The 12,171-nt window shown below is 45.0% G+C and overlaps 1 protein-coding gene across 4 annotated transcripts in view; it reads left to right on the top strand.

The window, feature by feature from the left end:
• Window positions 1-12,171, top strand: part of AP4E1 (adaptor related protein complex 4 subunit epsilon 1) — a 75,217-nt gene that overhangs the window by 31,234 nt on the left and 31,812 nt on the right. For all 4 annotated transcript variants that reach the window (XM_059701423.1, XM_059701412.1, XM_059701431.1 and 1 more), the window contains one exon: window positions 355-428. In XM_059701423.1, coding sequence (XP_059557406.1) covers window positions 355-428 — 74 coding nt within the window. The remainder of the gene's footprint in view (window positions 1-354; window positions 429-12,171) is intronic.

Below are 12,171 nucleotides of genomic sequence, written 5' to 3'. Positions count from 1 at the left end.
TTATAAAGAAAACTATAAAAGATAGTGTGTTTAACCAAACAAAAGCCTGACTTGTAAACTAGGTACAGGTTTAGGAAAGAGTTGATTGACATGTTTATCTTCATTGACTAGTCAACTTCGATAAAGCAGGAAGTTAAACTCATAAAAAAGAACAAATGGAATTTTTAAAAAGTGACATTCCCATAGCTTCAAAAAATGAATTTTTTTCACTTCTTTTCTGTAGATCCTCAGTTTTAAAGAGGGAGAAGTTTGAAAAACTATGTTTTAGTTTTAAAGAGGGAGAAGTTTGAAAAACTATGTTTTATTGGGTTATAATACTATAATTTTACTGCAAATAAAATATCTTTTAAACAGGACAAGTGAATTAATGTATGATGTTCTTGATGAATCCTTACGAAGAGCCGAGTTAAATCACAATGTCACATATGGTAGGTAACATGTGAATGCTACTCTAATGACTAACGGTATTTTTCAGTATTATAGCTGAATCTGTGTTAGAATACTACAAATTCCAATAGAATTTTGTGTCAATTTTTAAGGTGATTCTTTGGGTCATTATTTTTCTTTCTTTTTTTTAAAAAAAGTCTATTTTTATTGATTTCAGAGAGGGAGAGGGAGAGAGAATAGAAACATCAATGATGAGAGAGAATCATTGATTGGCTGCTTCCTGCATGCCCCACACTGAGGATTGAGCCCGCAACTCGGGCATGTACCCTGACTGGGAATCAAACTGTGTCCTCCTGGTTCATAGGTCGATGCTTAACCACTGAGCAACACTAGCCGGGTGGGTTATTATTTTTCAATGGAAGCATTGAATAACTAGTGGAAATTATTTGAAATTGGCATTATTATTATTTTTTTAAATATATCTTTCTTGATTTCAGACAAGAAGGGAGAGGGAGAGAGAGAGATAGAAGCATGATGAGAGAGAGAATCATTGATTGGCTGCTCCCCGCACGCCCCCCACTGGGGATAGAGCCCACAACCCGGGCATGTGCCCTTGGCTGGAATCGAACCCGGGAGCCTTCAGTCTGCAGGCCGACACCCTATCCACTGAGCCAAACTGGCTAGGGCTATGGCATTATTTTAAATGTTGACCTAAATTCATTTTTATATTTGTCTCTCTTTTAAGACTTTATTTTTAAAGAGAAATTATCTTTTTATTGAAAATACTCATCAACTTAGTAGACCTGTTCCATATTTAATAGGAAAGTTCTTAAATACATCAATTAGTCAACTAGTTGTGAAATATTTTTTAAATTTCTGTATTTTGTCAGGCCTTGTGCAAGATACTTGGAATACAGCTGTGAATAAAACAGTGTTATTATCATTTAGCTCACTGACTAGAAAGGGCCAGGTGCTGTAAATGTTATAAAGGAGAATTACAGGGTGCTGTGGGAGAACACAGCAGCTAGTTTTAGGTGAGGGGGAGAACAGGGAAAGTTTTTATGCAAAAGTGATATTTAAGAACACAACTGAAGTATGAGTAGGATATAGATAATATGTGTGTGTGTGTGTGTGTGTGTGTATATATATATATAATAATAACACTATTTTGTGAAGAGACAGTAGCTCTTTATATATATTTTATGTAATCTGAAAAGGTAATTTATTGATAGGAGACAAGTTTGAGGGGAGAAGTGGGGAGAACTCAGAAAGGTAACCAAAAACACTTCCAATTGTAATAGCCAGAGGGAGGAACTATTAGTTTTCTATTGATCAGTGTGAGAAAGCTGGGTGAAGAAATTGGGATATTTAAAAGATAGATATGAAACAGTTTGAATTTGCATGCCATGCAGAAGGGTAGTAGAAGAGGCATTGAGAGGTATTAACTCAAATGAGAAGTCATTTCTTAATCTGGTGAAGTACCATGAAGATGGGGATGAAGAGTGTTGCTGTTTCTTTCAGACAATGATAAACTGTTGATCTTTAAGAATAATGGTTGTAGAAGTGTAGGGTTGAGGGCAGAAATTGAACTAGTTTAATTGAAGTAAAAGATTGACAAAGATGCAGTAGGAATAAGGAGAAAGGTTTGCGTGCATAAGACTCATGCAGGAAAAATAATGCAAATGGTAGTGAATTGGGATAGTAAATTTAAGAGGATAGAGTTAGGTTTTGCATGTATAAATGGTGATTAAAGTCAGTAAGAGTGGTTTATTCATTTGTTCAACCCGTATTTATTGAATGCCTACAAAACAAAACAAAATCTTTTTTTTTTAATTAAATCTTTATTGTTCAGATTATTACATTTGTTCCTCTTTTTTTTCCCCCCCATAACTCCCCTCCTCCCAGTTCCCGCCCCACCCTCCGCCCTCACTCCCCACCCACTGTCCTCATCCATAGGTGCACGATTTTTGTCCAGTCTCTTCCCACATCTCCCATACCCCTTTCCCCCCCAAGAATAGTCAGTCCATTCCCTTTCTATGTCCCTGATTCTATTATAATCAACAGTTCTTTCTGTTCATCAGATTATTTATTCACTTGATTCTTAGATTCACTTGTTGATAGATGCATATTTGTTGTTCATAATTTGTATCTTTACCTTTTTCTTCCTCTTCCTCTTCTTAAAGGATACCTTTCAGCATTTCATATAATCCTGGTTTGGTGGTGATGAACTCCTTTAGCTTTTCCTTATCTGTGAAGCTCTTTATCTGACCTTCAATTCTGAATGATAGCTTTGCTGGATAAAGTAATCTTGGTTGTAGGTTCTTGGTATTCATCACTTTGAATATTTCTTGCCACTCCCTTCTGGCCTGCAAAGTTTCTGTTGAGAAATCAGCTGACAGTCGTATGGGTATTCCCTTGTAGGTAACTGAGTTTCTTTCTCTTGCTGTTTTTAAGATTCTTTCTTTATCTTTTGCTCTTGGCATTTTAATGATGATGTGTCTTGGTGTGGTCCTCTTTGGATTCCTTTTGTTTGGGGTTCTCCGCGCTTCTTGGACCTGTAAGTCCATTTCTTTCACCAGGTGGGGGAAGTTCTGTCATTATTTCTTCAAATAGGTTTTCAATATCTTGGTCTCTCTCATCTTCTGGCACCCCTATAATTCTGATGTTGTTACGCTTGAAGCTGTCCCAGAGGCTCCTTACACTATCCTGGTATTTTTGGATTCTTTTTTCATTTTGCTTTTCTGGTGGGGTGTTTTTTGCTTCCTCGCATTTCAAATCATTGACTTGATTCTTGCGCTCCTCTGGTCTGCTGTCGGGCGTCTGTATAATATTCGTTATTTCAGTCCGTGTATGCTTAATTTCTAGTTGGTTCCCCAATATAAGATCGAGGGTCTTACTAGTTTTCGTGTAGATCTCATTAAGTTTATCGGCAGCTTCTAAACAGTTCTTGAGAGACCTTAAAAGTGTGGTTCTGAACTCTATTTCTTCCATTGACAATTTTGTCCTGTTTCTTTGTCTCCGCATTTTGTTATGCTTCCTTGGTGCACTCCCTAGTGGTCTTTGTTATCAGTCTTATAGTTAAATCTTGATTGTTGTAGCTAATCCCAGGGAGGGTTTGACCTCCAGGCCAAGTGGCTATGAGAATCAGCTGTGTCAGCAGTGAGAGAACTTCTGTCCTCTAGGGAGGTGCTAATCTAGCCTTTGCCTGAGGCTATCCGGCAAATGCCTCTGTGCAGGGCTTGGGCGGGGCGGGTCGCACAGGATCAACAGGGTGGGCCGGAGAGGGAGAGAGCAGTTATGGCAGCTCTCAGTCCTGTCCCCAGGGGCTCTGCCTCTCTGAGTCCCAGCACCCGCTGCAAAGCTCGGAGAGAAAGCTGCACTCGCTCTGACCGAAGCCAGACAGTCTCGCTTCTCCCGTTTGAGTCTGGGTCCCTAAAGACTCGCCTGTATCTGGAGCTCAGAGTCTGCGACTCCCTCCCGATTGAAAACAACAACCGCGCCCTCCGCCGCCAGCCCGCTCCGCGCACTCCGCACCTCAGAATTTGACTTCAGCACTGCGCCTCCTCTGAGTGTCCTTGTGCGTTTCTCTTTCCTCCTAGTTGTAGGACTTCCACTCAGCCAGCGTTCCTGTGGTTCTGGGTGATGTCCCTTCCGTTTTTTGGTTTCACTTTTGAAGTAGTTGTTCAAAGCAGCAAACTCCGGTGTTAACCTATGCCGCCATCTTGGTTCTCCTCCAAAACAAAATCTTGATTTGTAAACTAGGTACAGATTGAGGAAAGAATTAATTGACTTATATTTCTCCATGCTCGGTATGGGAGATTAAAGGAAGAATAAGGTAGACATAGCCCCTGCACTTATGAGTATACTAGAGGCCCGGTGCACGAAATTTGTGCAGGGGAGGGAGGCTATATCCCTCAGCCCAACCTGCACCCTCTCCAATCTGGGACCCCTCGAGGGATGTCCGATTGCCCGTTTAGGGATGTCCGACTGCCTGGTGTGGGATCGGGCCTAAATGGGGAGTCAGACATCCCTCTCACAATTCAGGACTGCTGGCTCCCAACCGCTTGCCTGCCTGCCTGCCTGCCTGCCTGCCTGATTGCCCCTAACCGCTTCTGTCTGCCAGCCTGATCAACACCTAACTGCCCCCCTGCTGGCCCGATTGACCCCAACTGCCCTCCCCTGCTGGCCTGGTCATCCCCAACTGCCCTACCCCTGCTGGCCTGGCCTCCCCCCAACTGCCCTCCCCTGCTGGCCTGGTTGCCCCCATCTGCCCTCCCCTGCTGGCCTGGTTGCCCCCATCTGCCCTCTCCCTGCTGGCCTGGGCCTCTCTTGCTGCCCTCCCCCTGTAGGCCTGATCTTCCCCAACTGCCCTCCCCTGCTGGCCATCTTGTGTCCACATGGGGGCGGCCGTCTTGTGTTGGAGTGATGGTCAATTTGCATATTACTCTTTTATTAGATAGGATAGTATAATGAACAGTTGACATTACAGTGGTCGGCAAACTCATTAGTCAACAGAGTCAACAGTACAACAATTGAAATTTCTTTTGAGAGCCAAATTTTTTAAACTTAAACTATATAGGTAGGTACATTGTTATTGACTTAATTAGGGTACTCCTAAGGCTTAGGAAGAGCCACACTCAAGGAGCCAAAGAGCCGCATGTGGCTCACGAGCTGCAGTTTGCCAACCACGGATCTAGGATCCTGCTATGTAATGAGAAGACTAAGGGCCCAGGGGTAAGGATGACCCTTACCGAGGCAGGTGGTTTGGCTAGGAGCTGTCAGAAGATCCAGAGAAGTGTCAGAGTCTTTTCAGGCAGCTAAAGGAAGTTAAAAAGTTTTCCTGAGATATAATCAGTCATTGTCTAGGGTAAAAGTTTTAAAGGCTCTCCAGAAATTCTGTTTAAAATTAGTTAAGAATTTATTTTTCTTGAAGAAAGCCCATTTTTTTTTATAATTGCATTTCAGCTTTAATGTTTTTATTTTTTTGAATAGGTAATATATGCACATGGTTCAAAATTCAAAAAGTACAAAAGGGTATTCAGTGAACAATAAATGTCCCTTCAATCCTTATCACCCACCACCCAGTTCCCCTTTCTGGAGATAACCGCTATTACCTGTTCCTTTTGATTTGGAGAATACTGTATACCTGATGAGATATTTCTTAATGTTTTCCACTGGGACACCTTTCTCTTTTTTAAAAAAAATATATTTTATTGATTTTTTACAGAGAAGAAGGGAGAGGGATAGAGAGCTAAAAACATCGATGAGAGAGAAACATCAATCAGCTGCCTCCTGCACACTCCCCACTGGGCATGTGCCCACAACCAAGGCATGTGCCCTCGACCGGACTCGGACCTGGAACCCTTGTGTCCTCAGACCGAAGCTCTATCCACTGAGCCAAACCAGCTAGGGCAGGACACCCTTCTCTTATTAAGATTGCTGGAACCATCCAACACCAACAGTTTGCTTCTTTGTAGGTTGTCAGTCCAGCATATCACCTTCTACAGAAACCTTACAGTTTTGGTGGTTTTGTTTATTTCTATCATTATGCTTTTTATTCCATATTTATATTAATATAGTTTATAGCTAACATGGGTTTATCAATAGTACTCTCTAGTAATTCTAATATAAATATTTGATTGCTTAAGAATGTGAATTTTAAATTATAAACTTCATAAGGGAAGGGACTGTGTCTGTCTTACTCATCAGCATATCCCAGTATCTGGCACTGGATTGATCAATGAGTAATATGTTTTAACTGAATGGAAGGAAGAGGAAGTTATTTTACTTTTATTGGTTATCTGTTTGAGTTTCAGCCGTGATATTTTCTAAACCATATTTTTGTGAAAGTTCCATTATTATAAATAATGGAAGATATAACTTTCTTATGAAAGCATAATACCAGTATAAGACAGAATGTAGAGGGATGGTACAGGGAGTCAGTATTGCAAGAGTTCAGAGGCGATGGAGATCATGGGGCTTTATTAATGTAACTAGAAGCCTTTTGCACGAAATTCATGCAAGGGCCTTGGCCCCAGCCCCCGCCTGTCATGGCCGTGGCTGGGGGCCTCTTGCCACCTCTGCTGCGGCTCCCGCCTGCTGCAGCTTTGTCTGGAAGGAAGGACGTCCGGTCTAATTGGCATATTATGCTTTTATTATTATAGATAGGACCCTGAAAGGTAGGTAGGATTTAGGTAGCCAGAGGGCTGTTGAAGGGAATTCTAGGAAGAAGGAACATGAGAAATGGTGCAGAACTGGAGATATTTAATACACTTTTAGAGAACACTGACTTACTAGCCTGAATGGACAGCTCATAGTGGGAGCAGGAGAAAGGCCATGTTGTGGAGGTCTCTTCATGGTAGCCAAATGAGTTTGGACTAGTAAATCTGGAGGTATGGAAGATTTTTGGGCAGGGTACTGATAAGATGAGAATGACATTTTTAGTAGACTCGTAAATTGGGAGAATTATATAAAATGGAGTACAAGATACAGAACTATCAGGAGTAGATATAAGCACCTTTCCCTGTTTTTCACCGTAAGTATACCTAGAAACCCTGGACATCATATGTAAAATAAACATAAGACTCTGAAAGGTGGAGAAATGAAGGTAGACAGGTTAGGGACCTTGGTACACAAGGAATGACACTATGGTGAGTATTAGGTTTTCTTTTTGCCTCGCACACCCCACACAGCAACCTGGAAATGCCAACAGGTGCAGACAGAACACCCCAAGAAGAAAAGGACAAGCTAGGAAGATAGAAACATTTAGAGAATAGCCCCTCTATCCTAACCAAGCACCACACAGAAAAACTGTGGGTCCACCAACTGCAGCAAAGGCTTAGAGGAGAGCCGAGATTTCCACCCTCACCAGGTGTAAGGAGTTGCCCCAACCCTCCCACTGGGCTGGTGGCAGGGAAGCCCAGGAGGGGAGTAGGAATTTCATTCCTGCCAGATGTTAATGGAGGCACCCCCGCTTCATTATCAGTAGAGATAATGTGGGAAGCCTGGATTTTGCTTTATCCAGGAGTAGGGAGGAGCAAGGTACCCCTCCCTCCCTTTGCTGGGCTGGTGTTAGAGGAAGCTAGTGAAGGCCACCCCCTCAATGTCAGTGGAGGCAACATAGGGAGCAGTAATGAAGTATCCTTTCCTCTCCCAGGCAGGGTAGTGTTAGCAGCTACTCGCACCTCCCACCCAGAATGAATCAGGATTCCCTCCTCTGAAGGTGTCATAGAGGCAGCGTGGAAAACCTGGGCTCCATTGGGTGGTACCCCATCTCCCTGCCAGAGTGGTGTCAGTAGACAGAGACATAACTTAATTAAAAAGAAAGTAACGTCATCTGAAGGATAAGGTACCAGTAGAACTTCTTCAAATGTTGTGCATATTCCAACCCAACATATCTATCATAAATTCTCAATGTCATGGATGTTAGAAAGCTATTAGTTTTTAATTTGGTAATTTTCACTTGATATTTTGGTTAGGACCTGGGTTGCTCTGGAAGAGTAAATAAAGCTCCAAGCTATGTTTTTTATGTTTAGAAATCTTCAGAAGCACATTTATCTGAACCATTGTGGAAAGAAGACCGTTTTTATGAACTTACTAGTGGCCCGGTGCACGAAATTCGTGCACCGGGGGTGGTGGTGTGTCCCTCAGCCCAGTGTGCACCCTTCCCAATCTTGGACCCTTCTGGGGATGTCCGACTGCCCTGCGGGATTGGGCCTAAACCGGCAGTCGGACATTCCTCTCACAATCCGGGACCAGTGGATCCCCGGCCTGGCAGCGCCACGGGCCTGCACGCGCCCCCGCTGGTGGCCGCTTCCGCCGGGGGCCGCTCCCAGGCCAGGTGGCACAGTGTGCCTGTTCTCGATCCCTGCCCGGGCGGCCTCTGGGCTGGGTGGTGCTGCAGGCACCACTTCTGCCAGGGGCCACTCCCGGGCCATGCCTGACCAGTTGTGACTATTAAGCGCCTGACTGGTTGTGACTGCTAAGGCGTCTGGCTAATTAGCATATTCCTCTACTATTATATAGGATATTCAGATTTTGTAGAGTTGGAGAATAAAAGGACTTAGTTCTAAGTGGGAAAATAATTTAAACACCTATTAAATTCATTTTCAGGTCATTTACACCTAAGTTGACCAGTAAATGCAGTTTTTGAATTATTAATTTTACCTATACTAGCTTTCTAGAAATCTTATGAGCATCCTATCTAATAAAAGAGAACAGATAATTAGTGTACGTCCGCTACCCTTCCCATTGGCTAATCAGCGAGATATGCAAATTAACTGCCTGCCAAGATGGCGGCCGGCAGCCAGGTAGCTTGAAGCTAACATGAGGCTTGCTTGCTTCAGTGATGGAGGAAACCAACGTTCCCCGCCTGCCTTGCCGGCCTCTGAGCTTGCAGTTTGAAACATTGTTACAAATATAGAAGCTAAACAAAACCCCAGAAACCTGCTTTCAGCCCACCTGGATCTCAGAGCTGGAGTTGATACAGTGTTTCAATTATAGAACCCAAACAAACCAGATACCGGCTTTCAGCAGCAGAGGCCTCAGAGCTGGAGCCAGAGCTAAAGCTGGCCCAGAATTAAAAAAAAAAAGGAAAAAAGGAGCAGTTGGGAGCTTCAGTCACCCGCCAGCCTGAAAACAGCCCTCAGCCCCTCACCCAGACTGGCCAGGCACCCCAGTGGGGACCCCCACACTGAAGGGTGTGTGACCAGCTGCAAACAGCCATCATCCCCTCACCCAGGCTGGCCAGGCACCTCAGTGGGGACCCCCACCCTGAAGGGTGTATGACCAGCTGCAAACAGCCATCATCCCCTCACCCAGGCTGGCCAGGCACCCCAGTGGGGACCCCCACCCTGAAGGGTGTGTGACCAGCTGCAAACAGCCATCATCCCCTCACCCAGGCTGGCCAGGCACCCCAGTGGGGACCCCCACCCTGACCCAGGACACCCTTCAGGGCAAACCAGCCGGCCCCAACCCGTGCACCAGGCCTCGATCCTATATAGTAAAAGGGTAATATGCATCCCAGTACCAGGATCAGCAGAGCCGCGTGGCCTCCCGGCGCTGGGATCAGTGTGAAAGGGGGCAGTGCCCAAACCCCCTGATCACCCTGTGGCTCTGTGTGTGACAGGGGCCGGGGCCACAACCTCCCTATCCACCCTGCTCTGTTCGTGACTGGAAGGTGCCCCAACCCCCTGATCAGCCCTGCTCTGTGCCTGATAGGGGGGAGCTCCCCAACCCCCTGATTGGCCCTGCTCTGTGTGTGACAGGGTGCGGCGCCCCAACCCCCCCGCCCCCATCGGCCCTGCTCTGTGTGTGACGGGGTAGAGCCATAACCTCCCCATTGGCCCTGCCCTGAGTGTGACAGTGGCGGCGCCCCAACCCCCTGATTGGTCCTGCTCTGTGGGTGATAGAGGGCGGCGCCCCAACCCTCTGATCCGCCCTGCTCTGTGCGTGACAGGGGGGAGCTCCCCAACCCCCTGATGGGCCCTGCTCTTTGCATGACAGGGGGGAGCTCCCCAACCCCCTGATGGGCCCTGCTCTGTGCGTGACAGGGGGGAGCTCCCCAACCCCCTGATGGGCCCTGCTCTGTGCGTGACAGGGTACAGAGCCCCAACCCCCTTGATGGGCCCTGCTCTTTGCGTGACAGGGGGCAGCGCCCCAACCCCCTGATTGGCCCTGCTCTGTGCGTGACAGGGAGTGGCGCCGCAACCTCCCCATTGACCCTGCCTTGAGTGTGACAGGGGGCGGTGCCCCAACCCCCCAATCGGCCCTACCCTGAGCGTGACTGAGGATGGCATCGCAGCCTCCCGATCCGCCCTGCTCTGTGCATGATGGGTCGGCGCCCCAACTCCCCAATCGGCCCGACCAGGGACTGCACCTAGGGATTGGGCCTGCCCTCTGCCACCCGGGAGCAGGCCTAAGCCAGCAGGTTGTTATCTCCTGAGGGGTCCCAGACTGTGAGAGGACACAGGCCAGGCTGAGGGACCCCCCCCCCCCCCGAGTGCACAAATTTTTGTGCACCGGGCCTCTCGTCTATATATAAAAGTTTAGTATTCAGATGAGTAACAAGAAGTTTTTGTAGTAAAATAGAGTTCTGAATGGCAGGAATCCAATAAGGAAGAAATGCCAATTATGATAGAAAATGGAGCATCATCATTTTTTAAAAAAATATATTTTATTGATTTTTTGCAGAGAAGGAGGGAGAGAGATAGAGCGTTAGAAACATTGATGAGAGAGAAACATCGGTCAGCTGCCTCCTGCACACCTCCTACTGGGGATGTGCCCACAACCAAGGTACATGCCCTTGACCGGAATCGAACCTGGGACCCTTCAGTCCACAGGCCGATGCTCTATCCACTGAGCCAAACCAGTCAGGGCAGAGCATCATCATTTTTAATCTTGCTCAGGGCTGTCACATTATTAGTTTAGGGTTTGATAAATATTTTAGGCTTCGTAAGTCACATACGTTTCTGACACATGTTTTCCTTTGTGTGTGTGTTCTTTTTGCACAACCTTTAAAAGTGTAATTAGAGCCAAGCTGGAATGGCTCAATGGTTGAGCGTCGACCTATGAACCAGGAGGTCACAGTTTGATTCTCTGTCAGGGCACATGCCTGGGTTGCAGGCTTGATCCCCAGTGTGGGGTGTGTGGGAGGCAACCGATCAGCGATGTTTCTCTCTCATCATTGATGTTTTTCTCTCTCTCTCCCTTCCTCTCTGAAATAAATAAAAATATTAAAAAGAAAGTGTAATTATACACTTGAAAGTAATATAATGTTATATGTCAATTATATCTCAATTAAAAAATGTAAAAAACATTCTTAGTTCACAGGCTTACAAAAATAGGCTGAGTAGCTGGTTAAGGCTCTGTAGTTCATAAAGTTGTAAAGTCCACTTTTTCATAGCATAGAGTAGACATTTTATAGTGAGGCGTCCGAATATACAAAGTATCTTTTTAAGTTAACTTAATTTGTAGGTTTTTCTTTAATTAAAGAAAAAAAAGCTTGACCTTTTTTTCCTCCTGTTTTTTTTTTTTCATCCTTACTAACTGTGAATATATTTATTGATTTTAGAGAGAGGGGGAGAGACAGAGATAGAGACAGGCATCAGTGTGAGAGAGAAACATTGATTGGTTGCTTCTCCTATGCAGCCCGATCGGGGACTGAACCCGCAACCTAGGTATGTGCCCTTACCCAGGATTGAACCCGCAATCTTTTTGGTGTATGGGACAACACTCCAACCAGCCAAGCCACCTGGCCAGGGCAAGTCAGTTCCCTTCTTTTTTTTTTTTTAAAGTCAGTTTTCTTTTTAATTAGCACTTTATATTTCTGATTTCTCCTTCTATAGAAAGGGTTTATATAAAGTTTTTTACACAATATTTATGTGTGCCTCAATTGATAGGCAAGTATAAAAAATAGCTAGTTGAATATTCAGAATCTATCATGCATGCAAAGAAGTGTCCGATTGTTATGTTTTAAACCAGAGGTCCTCAAACTTTTTAAACAGGGGGCCAGTTCACTGTCCCTCAGACCATTAGAGGGCCGGACTATAGTTTAAAAAAAAAGCTATGAACAAATTCCTATGCACACTGCACATATCTTATTTTGAAGTAAAAATACAAAAGGGGAACAAATACAATATTTGTATTTGCATGTGGCCCGCAGGCCATAGTTTGAGGACTCCTGTTTTAAACTTTTGGAAATAGAGAAGGAGTGATTCTGCCAGGGACATTTGATATGCTTCAACTTGCATTAGAATTGTTTTTAAGGCTGCAGAATCTGTCTCA

Source organism: Myotis daubentonii, chromosome 1 (assembly GCF_963259705.1).
Source record: "Myotis daubentonii chromosome 1, mMyoDau2.1, whole genome shotgun sequence".
Lineage (NCBI taxonomy): Eukaryota > Metazoa > Chordata > Mammalia > Chiroptera > Vespertilionidae > Myotis > Myotis daubentonii.
This window is presented reverse-complemented; position numbering and strand designations above follow the sequence as displayed.